A 14,905-nucleotide genomic window follows, 5' to 3' on the forward strand; every position below is an offset into this window, starting at 1 on the left:
AAAAAGGTGTAAACAGCAGAGAGGAGTGGCCTGGCCAGAAAAGTTGGCCCTTCCCCATAATGAACGCATGTGTGGTCTAATGGAAAATATTCCACCTGTTTTCATGTTCTGAATGCTCTCAGTGCAAATTCTTATATAACGCTCGAATGTTTCCAGGGCTTGCATCTAGGCAAGACCGTAGGAATTACCTTTTATGAGAGAGGCTCAGTTTCAAAACATGGGCTCTGCAACCATCTCCCACCATACAAGGTCTAACGCTTATTAGAGTGAGTGGCTAAGTCCGTATGTCCTGGGAGCAGAATGGGCCCTGTCTGGATTCAGTTCTATAGCCCACAGGGCTTTTTCAAGAGAAATTCATGGTCAAACTTTTGAAAATGCAGTGCTGCCTGTAGTGCAGAGCTCTGCTGCACATATCGGCAGGAAGAGGCAAGGGAAGACGTGCATGAGAACATACACCCCTAAATGGGGGCTCCAGAAAGTTCCATAAACAAGACTTCCAGGAGAACATGAGCAATTCAGTGTTGACCGACTATGGAAATACTTCTTTAAAAAGTTCACTATCTGCACACCTTAAAAGGGCCATCTTTCTAAAGAGATCGAGTAATTCAAATAATAGTGGCAATTTCTCAGGATGATAAATCTCAGAGAGATCCATTTACTCATTCCTTCAATCATCCACTCAACAAGTCTTGTGTTACACCTCCATGTGCCAAGCCCTTGGGGAGCTGAGGATTCAAGAGTGGGAGAGTGAGAAGCATCTCTGTCCTTGTGGACCTTCCGTTCTAGTGCTTTCTCAGGGACAGTCTGGTTTAAAGAGATCCCATTTGGGGAAATGCTCTAGACCCCCTTGATGCACCATCTGACTTGAGCCACTCAGCATATCATTCATTTCAGCCTGTTGACACCATTTACCTCTTGAACCCTGCAGGGATGCTCCAGAATCATAGTTTTTCCTTCCTTCACATCAAAGAGGATAGAGCAGCAATTTCCACCCCCTTAGCAACCATCAGATAGGCTCAACTGGTATAACGGGAAGAAACGAATACCTTTTACCTTCTGTCTCTGGGCCCAGTCTGTTCTTTCTCCAAATCCCAAATCCATGTTGTGGGTCTAACGAGGACGGAAGGTGTGCTCTCATTTCCCATAGGCTGGTGCTTCGGCTTGGGTTTCGACTTTGCCCAATGAATCCCATGGGCAGACCCAGTCTATTTAGTCTCTAGAAATCATCCCCATCACAGAATCAGGGATGACAAAAGGTAAACTCAAGGGCAGAAGAGTGCTCGTGAACACAAATGCTAAGTACAAGTAAATCTGCTTAAGACTTGCAAGGACAAGGAAAATTAGCGGGGCATTGAGGGAACAAACCCTTCTACACCCAGGGTGACTTACTTCTGCAGGTCCTCTTGTCTGGATTCAGGGTAAAACCTTTTAGGCAGCGGCAGAAATAGGACTCATCTGTGTTAACACACTCGTGCTGGCATCCATGACGAGACGAGGCACAGTAGTCTATCTCTGGAGAGAAAGAAAAATCATAACAATGATGAACGAAACAATAAGTCTAACAGGAAAACCAAGGGATATTCGTCTTCATTTTCCCAAAACAGATACATTCCTGTAACCTGTAACAGATACATTCCTGCTATGAAGGGATCTCTCAATAAAGCTATTTCCATGTTTAGAGATATGGCCCCCCAGCGAGAACTTTCTCAGCATGTTACAAAATGTTTATGCAGCAAATGAATTTGTGAAGATGCTTTCCTTGTCCTGGTTCATGTAAGAGCCGTTAAAATAGAAGAGTGTGTTGGAGCATCTGTTTGTTGTATCACAAGCTGGGAAGAGAGAGCTTAGTTCAGTGCTTTATGGAATTTATGCAATTAAAACAATGAAATCTTCCCAAAGCCTAACTCCAAACCACTTAAATCCCTCAGACACTGAGCCAAACAACAGGACACCAAGTCAGATCCTGGGAAAAAGGAGTGAACAGCACAGATATTCGGAGCGCAAAGTACTGCTCTCATTATTTCACTGGACTCCTCTTCACTTAGCTTTTCTCAAGCCTTCCCAGTCAGAGAACATGATCTCTAGATTAATTCAAACCACAACATGAAGAAAAAACAAAGTTACATGGAATTTTTTATAATGAGGTTTTAATTGTATAAGCATTCTTAGATAAGGAAAGTGGCTTCTATGGAAGGGTCTGATCAAAGTTTTTTGCTCTCATGGGAATTGGACCCACTGCTTAAAATTGCTCGAAATAGTTGGCCACTGATGGGGTCATAAAAGAAATAGTTTTGTTGTGATGAGGATTTTTATTGCATTAAAGAATACGTGACCTAAGGATATCATTTTCATAACAAAACATTTGGTATAAATGAGCTTTCCCAGCCAGTACCACAGGAAACAAAATGAGTAAGAGAAAGGCACACAATATCCTTAAAAGGAAAAACATTGAGTGAATACCAGTTCTTCCCAATTTAAAGTCATGGCATGTTAAACGTACACAAAAAGGGACAGAAGTGTATAATAAACTCACGTACATCGCATTCAGCTTCAAGAGAATCAATCTGTTTCTCCTATATTAGGATTCCATGTTACTTTGAAACAAACCCCAGATGTTCTATCATTTTGTCCATAGATATTTCATAAGGTATCCTTAAAAGATTAGAACTCTTTAATTTTTAAGATTTTATTTTTAAGTAATCTCTGTACCCAATGTGGGGCTCAAACTCACGACCTGCGATCAAGAGTTGCATGCTCCACCAACTAAGCCAGCCAGGCCCTCAAAAAGACTAGAAGTTTTTAAAAATATCATAATCAGGGCGCCTGGGTGGCTCAGTGGTTTAAGCCGCTGCCTTTGGCTCAGGTCATGATCTCAGGGTCCTGGGATCGAGTCCCACATCTGGCTCTCTGCTCAACGGAGAGCCTGCTTTCCTTCCTCTCTCTCTGCCTGCCTCTCTTGTGATTTCTCTCTGTCAAATAAATAAATAAAATCTTTAAAAAATATATCATAATCACATATAAGGTATTTTTTAAAGCTTTTAATTTGGAAACAATTTTAAGTTTACAAGAAGGAGCAAACATAAAAATACAAGGATATAAGTACAAGAAACGCCCATATACTCTATCCAGATTTGCCTATTGTTAACATTCTACCCCATCTGCTTTATCATTTGCTCATCTTTCTGAACTACTTGAGGTCAGTTACATACATCGTGGTCTTTTTTCCTTCAATACACTGTGAGCTTCCTAAGAGAAGGGATATTCTCTTATATAACCATAGTATAGTTATAAAATTCACAAATCTACATTGATATAATACTTTAATCTACCATCCATATTCTAGCCTTATGAGTTATCTCATTGGGTTGCTTATAGCGTTTTTACTCCTCCATTAATAGGATCCAGTATAGGGTCAGAGATATATTTAGTTTTCATTTAAATGTGGCCATTTAAATCAAAATGGGTTAAAATTAAATTACATTAGGGGCACCTGGGTGGCTCAGTTAAGCATCAGACTCATGATTTGGGGTTCATGAGATCTAGCCCCTTTTCAGGCTCTGTGTCTGCTTGTCCCTCCCCCTCTGCTCCTCCCCTCCCCACAAGCGTGTGCACGCTCTCTCAAATAAATAAATGAGGGAATGAATAAATAAATCTTTTTAGAAAATTAAATTAAAAATCCAGTTCCTCAGTCACACCAGCCACATCTCAAGTATTCAACAGCCACAGTAGCTTCTGATGACTGTACTGGGTGGTGCACGTACTGGACATTTGCTTCATGATAGTGAGTTCTATTCAGTGGTGATAGTCTAGAACATTCTTACAGGCTCTCTGGGTGTTATGACATGCATGGTTCTGAGTGATATGGTCTCCCCTACCTGTTTTGAGTTGTACTAAGAAACAACAGGCAAAAAGCACATATTTAAGATGAACAACTTGATGAATTTTCACATATGTATGCTTCCATGAAACCACCACCACCATCAAGATAATGAACTTACACATTCCTCCCTAAAGTTTTCCAGTGTCTCTAATTCAATCTTCTCCAAATCCTCTGGCCCCATATAATCATTAATCTTTCAAAAATTTCAGTTTGTGTTTTCTAGAATTTTATTAAAATGGCATATTCCTGTGGGTCTAGGTTTTTTTTTTTTTAAGAGTTTATTTATTTATTTGAGAGAAAGAGAGACAGAGCATGAGCGGGGGAGGGGCAAAGGCAGAGGGAGTGGAACAAGCCGACACCCTGCCTAGCAGGGAGCCTGATTGCAGGGCTTGATCCCAGGATCCTGAGGTTGTGACCTGAGCTGAAGCCAAACGCTTAACTGACTGAGCCACCCAGGTGCCCAGTGTCCAGATTCTTTCACTCATCATAATTATTTTGACATTCATCCATGTTCATGTGTATATTAATAGCTGTTCGTTTTTATAGTATTTCATTCCATGGATATACCACAGTTTATTTATCCATTTACCTGGGGTAGGGATTTGAGTTATTTCTAGTTTTGGGCTATCACAAATAAAGTAGCCAAGAACACTCATGTATATAGATCTTTACGTAGACATCGCTTTTATTTTTCTAGAGCCAACGTCTAGGAGGAGAATGGCTGGGTCATGTGGTTGACATGTGCTTATTTCTTAAACATTCTCAACAGCAGTTTATGAGAGTTCCAATTGCTCCATATCCTCACCAACACTTGGCCATTTTAGCCATTCTTTTAGGGTGTAGTAATTGTCTCACTGTGGTTTTATTTTGCAAAATAAATTCAACTAACATTGTTGCATGTATTTTCATATGAGTATTTGCCATCTCTATATCCCCTTTAGAGAAGTATATGTTCAGGGGCGCCTGGGTGGCTCAGTGGTTTAAGCTGCTGCCTTCAGCTCAGGTCATGATCTCAGGGTCCTGAGATCGAGTCCCACATCGGGCTCTCTGCTCAGCAGGGAGCCTGCTTCCCTCTCACTCTCTCTGTCTGCCTCTCTGCCTACTTATGATCTCTCTCTGTCAAATAAATAAATAAAATCTTTAAAAAAAAAAAAGAGAAGTATATGTTCAAATCTTTTGTCCATTTTTGTTGGGTTGGTTGTCCCATTATTAAGCGTCAATAATTTTTTATATATTCTAAATACAAATTTTTGTTGGATATAATTTTGCAAGTATTTCTTTTTCAGTCTATAGCTTGCCTTTTCGTTTTAATAATGCTGTCTTTTGAAGAATAAGAACTTTAATTTTAATGCAGTTCAAGTTATTCATTTTTAAATTTTTACAAATTGTGCTTTTCGTGTCCTATTTAAGACACCTTTGCCTAACCCAGGGTCACTAAGATCTCCTATTTTCTTCCAGAATTTTTATAGTTTTTATTCTTTTGTTTTTAGATTTATTTATTTATTTACTTGACAGAGATCACAAGCAGGCAGAGAGGCAGGCAGAGAGAGAGGAGGAAGCAGGCTCCCTGTTGAGCAGAGAGCCCGATGTGGGGCTCGATCCCAGGACCCTGAGATCATGACCTGAGCCGAAGGCAGAGGCTTTAACCCACTGAGCCACCCAGGCGCCCCTAGTTTTTATTCTTATATTTAAGTTTAAAATCCATTTCAAGTTGATTTTTGTATGTGGTATGAGCTGAACGTGAAGTTGCCTTTTTTCTTCTTTTTTTTTTGCAATCTAATTGTTCCATTTGTGGAAGACATTATCCTTTCCCCCATTAACTGCCTTGGCATCTTTACTGAAAATCATTCCACCATATATGTGTGGATCTATTTCTGGACTCTATGCTGTCCGTTGACCTGTATGTCCATCTTTACACCAATACCACACTGTCTTGATTACTGTTGCTTTTTAATTAGTATTAAAAATCAGGTAGTTTAAGTTCTCCAATTTTGTGCATCATTTTCAAAATTCATTTGACTTTTAATCCTTTGCATTTTCACATATGTTTTATTTATTTATTTTTTAAGATTTGATTTATTTATTCGACTGAGATCACAAGTAGGCAGAGAGGTAGGCAGAGAGAGGGTTGGGGGGAAGCAAGCTCCCTACTGAGCAGAGAGCCCAATCCTGGGCTCGATCCCAGGACCCTGAGATCATGACCTGAGCCAAAGGCAGAGGCTTAATCCACTGAGCCACCCAGGGGCGCCCTTCACATATGTTTTAGAATCAGCTTGTCAGTTTCTTTTTTTTTTTTTTTTTAAGATTTTATTTATTTATTTAATTGACAGAGAGAGAGAGAGAGAGAGAGAGAGAGAGAGAGACAGTGAGAGAGGGAAAACAAGCAGGGGGAGTGGGAGAGGGAGAAGCAGGCTTCCCGCTGAGCAGGGAGCCTGATGCGGGGTTTTGATCCCAAGACTCTGGGATCACGACCAGAGCTGAAGGCAGACGCTTAACAACTGAGCCACCCAGGCGCCTCCAGCTTGTCAATTTCTGCAAAAAAGCATGGTATGATCATGATAAATATTGCTTTGATGGATAGATCACTTTGGAAAGAACAGGCAGTTAAATATTAAGTCTTCGGATCCATGAACAGGATATATCTGTTTTGCTAAGTCTTCTTTAATTTCCCTTAGCGATGTTTTGTAGTTTTCAGTGTATAGGTCTTTCACATTTTTGGTCAAATTTATCCATAGGTAACTACATATTTTGATGCTATGGTAAATGATATTTTTTAATCTTACTTTTGATTTTCCATTAAAAAAATATAAAAAATAGTTGTGTTTTGCATATAGACCTTGTGTCCTGCAACCTTGCTAAACTCTTAAAAGTTCTAGTAGCTTGTTTGGTAGACGCCACTGAATTCTCTACACAGATGATCATGTTGTCTGTTAATAAAGACGCTTTAATTCTTCCTTTCCAATCTACATTTCATTTCTTTTTTTCTTCCTTATTACAATGGCCAGAACCTATAATACAATGCTAAAAAGAGGTGGGGAAAATGGGTATCCTGTTCTGTTTCTAATCCTTAAGGAAACTTTCATGAAGTATGAATGTTACCTGACGGTTTCTCCACTGATGGACTTTATCAGATCGAGGCAGTTCTCATCATTCCTGGTTTGCATAGAGGTTTTTTTCTTTTGGAAAATTGTAACTGAATGTCAGGTCTTGTCCAATGTTCTTTCTGTATCAACTGAGTTGGGCTATATGGCTTCTGCTTTTTTTTGTATGTTAATATTGTGAATTACACTGAGTTTGAGTGTTAAACGAACCTTGAATTCCTGGGATAAATCTCACTTGGTTGTGATGTACTCTCCTTTTTATAGACTGTAGGATTTGATTGTGAAAAATATTTAAAGAACTTTTACATGTACTTGATGAGGGATATTTGTGCGTAGTTTTCTTATTATTTTTCTGAGTTTTGTGTTGGGGTAATGCTGGCTTCACAGAATAAGTTGAAAAATGGTCCCTCTTCTTTGATTTTCTTGAAGCATTTGTGTAAAATTAGTATTAGTTCTTCTTCAAATGTTTGGTAGAATTCACCAGTTAAGCTAACTAGTCCTAGTGTTTTCTTTGTGGGATAGTTTATAATTTCTTTTAATAGATAGAGGCCTTATTTACATGATCTATTTCTTCTTGAGTTTATTTTAATTTGAACAGACTATTCATTAATCAAATAACAACACCAAATACATATATATTTGTCAATTATCTCTACATATTACTATATAGTTTCATGAAGAAAGGTAATTAGATATGATAATAAAGCAATGATAAAAAATTTTCTCTTAGCAAGTTAGCAAAAAAGTTTTAAATTGCCTCCTTAAAACACTTACAGAGGAGTATAAGTTGTTACAAACTTTTTGGAAAATAATTTTGCAATACAAATCAAAAGAGTTAAAATTGGGGCACTTGGGTGGCTCAGTCATTAAGTGTCTGCCTTTGGCTCAGCTCATGATTGAGCCCCATATGGGGCTCTTTGTTCAGCAGGAGCCTGCTTCTCCCTGTCCCACTCGCCCTGCTTGTGTTCCCTCTCTTGCTGTGTCATTCTCTGTCAAATAAATAAACAAAATCTTAAAAAAAAAACACTTAAAACTGTTAACAGCCTTTGATTCCATGAATTTCCTTTTATGCTTTATTCCTGGTCAGAAATGCAAAGGCTCACATATGAGGATATTTATCACAATAAAATTTGAACAGCCAAATTGTTGAACAGTTTGTGATACATACTTACGATGGATCATCATGCAGAAATTAAAATGTTTTTAGATGTTTTTGATAAAATTTAAATGACATGTGAAAATGCTCATAATTTAATGTTATACCATATGACCTCAACTCCATAAAAATATATTCATATGTCTTAAAAAAAAACTGTAGAGAAACAGAGCAAATCAGTATTGACCATGGTTGTCTCTGGGTGATGAGAGTATAGATTGTTTTATTTGATACAATTTCATTTCTATATGATCCAGTTTTCTACAATAAGTATATATTACTTTTATAATCAAAAAAGGCATTAGAAATAAGTATACATGCTCTTAATTGTGAAATGAGTTGCTATGGAAAAGAGCATTAAAAAAATAGAAAAAAAGAACAGTGTGGGAAGTGCCCCAGTAACAGAGAAGAAAATAATCAGGGAAAATGCTGGGGACATTATGTATAGCTTCTGATGTCTATATCCAAAACACAAAATATGGGCAACAAACAAAGCCAGTTTGGGTTTTTAGAATAGGGAAGTGACTATGACCTCAGTATCACTGGAATTTGGGGGATTCAAAGATATGACGATGGAGAGCACAGGCTCTATGTTCCATGGACCACAACACTACATTGTTATGTCTCACTCTGTTCTAGTCACATGAACTTCCTTGCTGTCCCTCAACATTACAAAGCCTCACAGTGCCTGCCTCAGGGCCTTTGCACTGGTGCTATGTTACCCCTGCTTCAAAAGTCTCCTCTCCCTCCTCCTCTCCCTCACCTCTTTCAAGTCTTTGATCAAATGCCAGTTTCTTGTGAGTCCATCTGACTCTGCTCCAATAGAATGTCCATAAGCACAGTGTTTTGGTCTGTTTTACTTACCACAGCATGTTGTCTCCAATAGTATCTGGTTACATAGTAGGTGTTCAACAAACATTTGTTGAATGAATAAATGGTGATCAGGATCACTCTTCATCAGTGTTACTCTTAGATGTGTAAACATTGCCCACTAAGAACTAACACAGGGTCACTAAGGATTTAAGACAGATCTCACACCCTTCTTCAGGCTTCTTTTTGCCAAGCTCCTTAAAAAGCCTCCCTCCACAAGGATCTCAGCTCAGCAGCTAACATCTTCTGGGTCCAGACACTCAGGTGGTCACAGACTCAACCAATTATTCTTTCATCTGGCACACATTTCTCCATCTGGTCTATGGGGTACAGGGCTTTCGTCAGCAAATTGGCTGAATGTCTATGAAAGTATAGATAGTTCCTACCACATTTTCCATGACTGACTAACTGAAAGAAAGTTATTCTAATATGACTCAGTTTTAGTGACCAAGAAAATACAAGAAGCTTAATTTGTTCTGTCAGTTTCAAAGTGCAAGGAACTAGTTATCAGCTTAGTTTAAGGAATCATTTCCTAAGAGTAGAAGCACAAAGTGGAATGCACTGTGTGGGGTGTAGTGAGTATCCTGTCAGTAGGAGTATTCAAGTACAGGCTGGACGATGGCATGGTGGAATGTTGTAGGACAGGTGGCTGGGCTAGAACTAGGTTGAACTTTAAGGCTGCCTCCAGTGGAGAGTCATTGATGCACACAGGTCTCACAAAAGTGGCTTATTAGAGTAGTTTAACCATGAGCTGGCCAGGAAACCCAAAGACTGATATATTTTACACATTCTGTATTTTATGTTGCTGATTCAGTATAAAATTACTCCCTTTCTCCGTGTTTCACTTTTAGTGAAAAGTATAAATATTCATGTAGTACTTTCAAAGCATTCTTCTTGGAAAAAAGAAGGATGGAAACGTCAACCAAATTATCAGTGGAGTCTAAAACACAATGAGTATAATGCTCTCAAAGTCAGTAAATGATAAATAGCAATGTATTATTATGTAAATTACAAATGTTTATAATTGCCTTAACTCATTATCACAGGTATGAGATGATTAAGCATGAGACATGTAACCGACAGTCTTCTTGATATCAAGACATGAATTCCTGTCCAGTGGATGGAAGCCCTCTATCTTTCCCATGAAAAGACCCGAACATCTGAAAATGCTCTCATGCCTGGCTCAGCAGTAATGGTTTCAAATTAGACCTCAAAAGGTCTTGCCATAATATGATCTAGCAATCTGAAAGGAGGGCTTGGACAGACACTGGAACATTCATGTTCACAGCAGCATTATTCCCTATAGTCCAAAAGTGGAAGCAAGCCAGGTGTCCAGTGACAGTCGAATGGATAAACAAAGTGTGATGTCTACATATAACGGAGTATTATCCAGCCTTAAAAAGAAGGAAATTCCAACACAGGCTACAACATGGAAGGGTGAATCTTGGAGACATGATACGAAGTGAAATAAGCCAGTCATAAAAGGACAAATGTTGCATGATTCCACTTACACCGGGACTTAGAGTCTTCAAATTCATATGGACAGAAAGTAGAAGGGTGGTTGCCAGGGGCTGGGGGCTGGGGAGGGAATGGGAGTTATTTAATAAGGATGAATTTTAGTTTGGGGAGATGAAAAGTTCAGGAGCTGGATGGTGGAGATGGTTGTCCAACAAGGTGAATGTTCTTAATGCCACCGAACTGTACACTTCAAAATGGTCACAGCAGTAAATCTATTACGTATATTTGATTATAATGAAAAAAAGTCTTGCCAATATTTTGCAAATTAATGGCACCTGCATATTTCTACTCTTCTCCCCTCTATAAAATATTCAGATAGTTTTGGATGGGTTGCTTCAAGGTAAAGGATTGATATAAAAAGTGATGCTTTTTTTGAGTACTTACGTATTTTAAATTATTCAGGAACATAAAGCTCTATTATGTATATTTTGGTTTAAACATAAATTGATCATGCTTGGTAGATCAAACTGACACTCTCTTATTTCCAGACAATAATTACATACTTAGTGATTAGATGTTGCCCTCAGATATACTCTTGGTTAAAAATGGAGACATTTAAGGGACTGAGTATCTTTTGTTTTATTTCATTTTCTGCAAGTTTATGAGAAGTGGAAAAAATGTTTTAGAAGATCTCTCAACATCCCAGCGGCAGCCAGGCCGACTTGGCTGGAAGCTGACGTGATGCCTCATTAATTACTAACAGGTTGGCTGCCTAGATTCTGAATTTCTGCCCCCATCCTGTTTCTGTCTTTTTAACTGGCCCCTCTTTCACGGTTCTTGTTCTTGTCCCTCACAGATGTGGGGTGCTCCCAAGGCTCTCAGTTCTTACTGCTGGATTTCACTTTATTTCCTGCTCTCAGAGCTTTCCAAGTAAGCCAGGGGGCCCTTTCCTCTCGCCAGTAACCTCCCCAGGTCTGGGTCTCACCCTGCTCCTGAGCACGGAAGGAAGAGGGTCCCTTTTCTAGGGGACACATGTCCCCGATGCTGCCTGCCCAGACTCCTGTAAGTGCCTAACACTTCTCTCTGCCCACTCCTGGGTCTTGACCCTACCAGGGCTCAGAGGCGGCTGGGCTGCTGGGCTCCGTGCCTAATTGGAGAGGCTCCCAGATGGACCAGTCCGTCCCCTGCCTCCCAGCCAGACCTCTCCTCCCAGTGCCCCTGTGCTTCGGTGTCCACTACCAGGGTCCCCTTGCCAGCACCGTTCTGGGGCTTGTAACCCTCCACGTCCCAAGAGCTTCTGGGATAGGAGACATGCTGAGCCACAGGGTGGCTGGTGATGGTGAGGCACTGGGAACTGGGGACAGGGACCCCAGGCAGGGACGAAGTTCTGCAGAGGCAGGAGGGAGACAGGATAGGATGTGTGTTTGCCTCCAAGTCTCATCCCAGTGGAAGCCTGGGGCCCTGTCTTGAATTTTTTATGCACGATTAAACTTAGCTCAGGCGTGTGGTATATGCTCAATAAATACCAATTTAAAATCTTTGAAGGCAGTATCATCCCTTCAGAGGACTGGCTCAGCACCAGACCATTTGCCTAATGGTTTCTACGGATGATTTCACTCAGTTTTTAAGACAACACTCTGAAGCAGGCAGGATTCTCATCCCTATCAGTTGAGGAAACTGAGGCAAAAATAACTCGCCCAAGACCAGCCAGTGAAAGAAGAGAATTCAATCTGAGGCCGAAGGCTGCCCCTTGGCAGCACACGGCCTCCTCTCTCGCGAAGAGAACTGACCTACCAGCCCAGCAACCACGTTCCCTGCCACCACCACAGCCCAGGCTGCTGGCTTATGGTTCCGAGTGTTCAGAAGGGAAGGGAGACGAGAACAGAGGAGTCCTTGCATTCATCCACTTCTTTCAATAAAATGCGTGGAGGTCCTGGGCCGGGAATGGGCCTGAGCCTGTCTGGTTCATATCTTTGCATTTCTTTCCTCCTCCAGGCCCCCACCCTGTCTCAGCCTTCTTTGCCTGGTCAATAAATGAAGGCTTTGCCTTCAAGACTCAGCCCAGATATGCTATCGTCCAGGAAGGACCTCGCCTTGCTCATTGCAATTGGCACATGGTTAAGACTTCAGAAATGTGTGTTTTGACTGAAGGTGTCCCTTGCAATTTCATGCTCCAGCCCGGCCTCCAGCTCCAGTGTTTGGAAGCTGCTGGTATTTGGGGATCGAAGGGCAAGTTCATATGTCAGGAGTTTTGTGGGGGATGATTTTTAAAATACTGTGCAAGTATATCCTGCTTTACATCATCGATTTACTTTAGAAAGGTATGGGTACAAGAACTTTTTATGAATTGAAATCCTATTTTCTCATGGATACATGTTTCAGAGATGACTTATGCTAACCTGCTGTTGAACTTCATTTTTTAGGGGCACCGGGTGGCTCAGTCGGTTAAGCATCTGCCTTTGGCTCAGGACATGATCCCAGGGTCCTAGGATTGAGCCCCACATCGGACTCCCTGCTCAGCCAGGAGCCCGATTCTTCCTCTCCCTCTGCTGTTCCCCCTGCTTGTGCTCTCACCCGCTCATTCTCTCCCTCAAAAAAAAAAAAAAAAAAACCAACATAAAATCTTCTTAAAAAAGGACCAAACGTCATTTTTTAAAAATGCCGGGCCCTAATACTTTACAAAACCGAGCTTCTCTCAGGTGAACCCCTCTACAGGACGATAATCCATACACAGCCTCTAAGTGCGCTGACATTCCTTCAAGCGTAAAAGAAACGCTCTTGCGATCCTTTTGCAAAACATCTTTAGTTTATAAACTTTTTATGGTCGGATTTCAGGAGCTCAAATTAATTCTGATTTGTGTGTGTATAGTTAAAATCAAAGAGAACTAAATATGTCAAACAAAAGCATGAGCAAGTCTCAGCAAACCGCCCTCTGGCCACCCCTCCCCCACCCCAAAGCAACCACATTCGACTCCTTTCGGCTCAGAGATTTCCCCGTACTCGTGTGGAGTCAGAGCCGAAGCCCACAAGCCACAAGGCTTCAGTGAAAGTATTCCTTAAGCTCTGTTAATACTGATGGGCACGGCCCGGCTGAGCCAGCGTGAAGTAAAATGGTCCGGTTGTCAGCACACTCAGCAAATGTTGGAAGAACATTCCCATAGGGCGTCTCCAATGAAGGACAGATACCTCTGTCTAATGCCTTGAAGAGTGAGGTCGAGACAGGGTGGGCTACAGTCCGGGGACAAGTGAAGAAAGACCTGACAAGGAGGAATAGGGGCAGAAGATCTCAGACTCCCCGCACGTAATCTTGTCTTAACAACATGCTTGGGAGAGGTCCCAGTGCCACAGTGCCCATCGCGAGAGCACCAAAAAACCGCCGGTGGTGTTGCTGAATGACCGTATTATACATCTGAAACTGATATGACCCTGTATGTTAATGACACTGGGATTAAAACAAATGTAAGTAAATAAATGAAATGTGAGGTCCAAAAACAGTCCCCCAAAACAGAGACACACAAACTTTTTTTTAAATGTAACTTACTTGTGCAGGTTTTTCCATCTGGGTTAAGAGCAAATCCCTTAGGGCACCGGCAAAAGTAGGAGCCGTCCGCATTCACACACTCGTGTTCGCACCCGTGGTTCTCTGAGGCACAGTAGTCCACAGCTGTAAATATTCAAACACAGAGTTGAAGCAGAAACACAAACAGGAAAGCAAATAATTGATGAAATAGAGATAGTAGCATACTTATATCACATATAAATGAAGATTAATATCTTTGCCCCCCAAACAGTATGGAGAAAAGAGGGATGAACCAAGGCTTCTCCCCTCCAACATCCAAAAAATAATCAGGGGTCTAGAACAGGTAGTTTATAGCAGAAGACAGACTAAAAAACACAGGACCAACTGTATTTAAATGTTAAAGAAATACAAATCAGGGGCACCTGGGTGGCTCAGTGGGTTAAGCATCTGAGTTCTCAGGTCAAGATCCCAGAGTCCCAGGATAAAGTTGGGCTTTGGGCTCCCTGCTCAGCAGGGTGTCTGCCTCTCACTCTGACCCTCCTCCCTCTTGTTCTCTCTCTCTCACTCTCTCTCTCAAATAAAGAAATAAAATATCAAAAAAAAAAAAAAAAGAAAAGAAATGCAAGTCAAAACCATCACAAGGCTTACAATACTTACAACTATTAAATGGCACAAATAAAGACAGGACAAAACCCAACAGTGGCAAGGTAGCCTGGAAAGGGAGTCACAGCTATTTATGGTGGTGGCATCATAAATTGACAAAAGTCCTTTTGGAAGGACATTTGGCCATGTTCACTGTGGAAATGTGACCCAAAGAAATCATTAAGAAAAGGGGGAGATAAACTATATGAAATAAGCTGTTTATAGCAGCATTATTTATGGTGAACAAAAAAAAAATCTGGAAAATAAGATGAACATTT

At 40.7% G+C, this 14,905-nt stretch overlaps 1 protein-coding gene across 3 annotated transcripts in view; it reads right to left on the reverse strand.

Annotated features, from left to right (window-relative positions):
- The window catches only part of MATN2 (matrilin 2), a 139,153-nt gene that overhangs the window by 37,358 nt on the left and 86,890 nt on the right, over positions 1–14,905 (reverse strand). For all 3 annotated transcript variants that reach the window (XM_046010092.1, XM_046010098.1, XM_046010085.1), the window contains 2 exons: positions 14,007–14,129; positions 1,390–1,512 (listed from right to left, as the gene is read on the reverse strand). In XM_046010092.1, coding sequence (XP_045866048.1) covers positions 1,390–1,512; positions 14,007–14,129 — 246 coding nt within the window. The remainder of the gene's footprint in view (positions 1–1,389; positions 1,513–14,006; positions 14,130–14,905) is intronic.

The sequence above is a fragment of the Meles meles genome, chromosome 1 (assembly GCF_922984935.1).
Source record: "Meles meles chromosome 1, mMelMel3.1 paternal haplotype, whole genome shotgun sequence".
NCBI lineage: Eukaryota > Metazoa > Chordata > Mammalia > Carnivora > Mustelidae > Meles > Meles meles.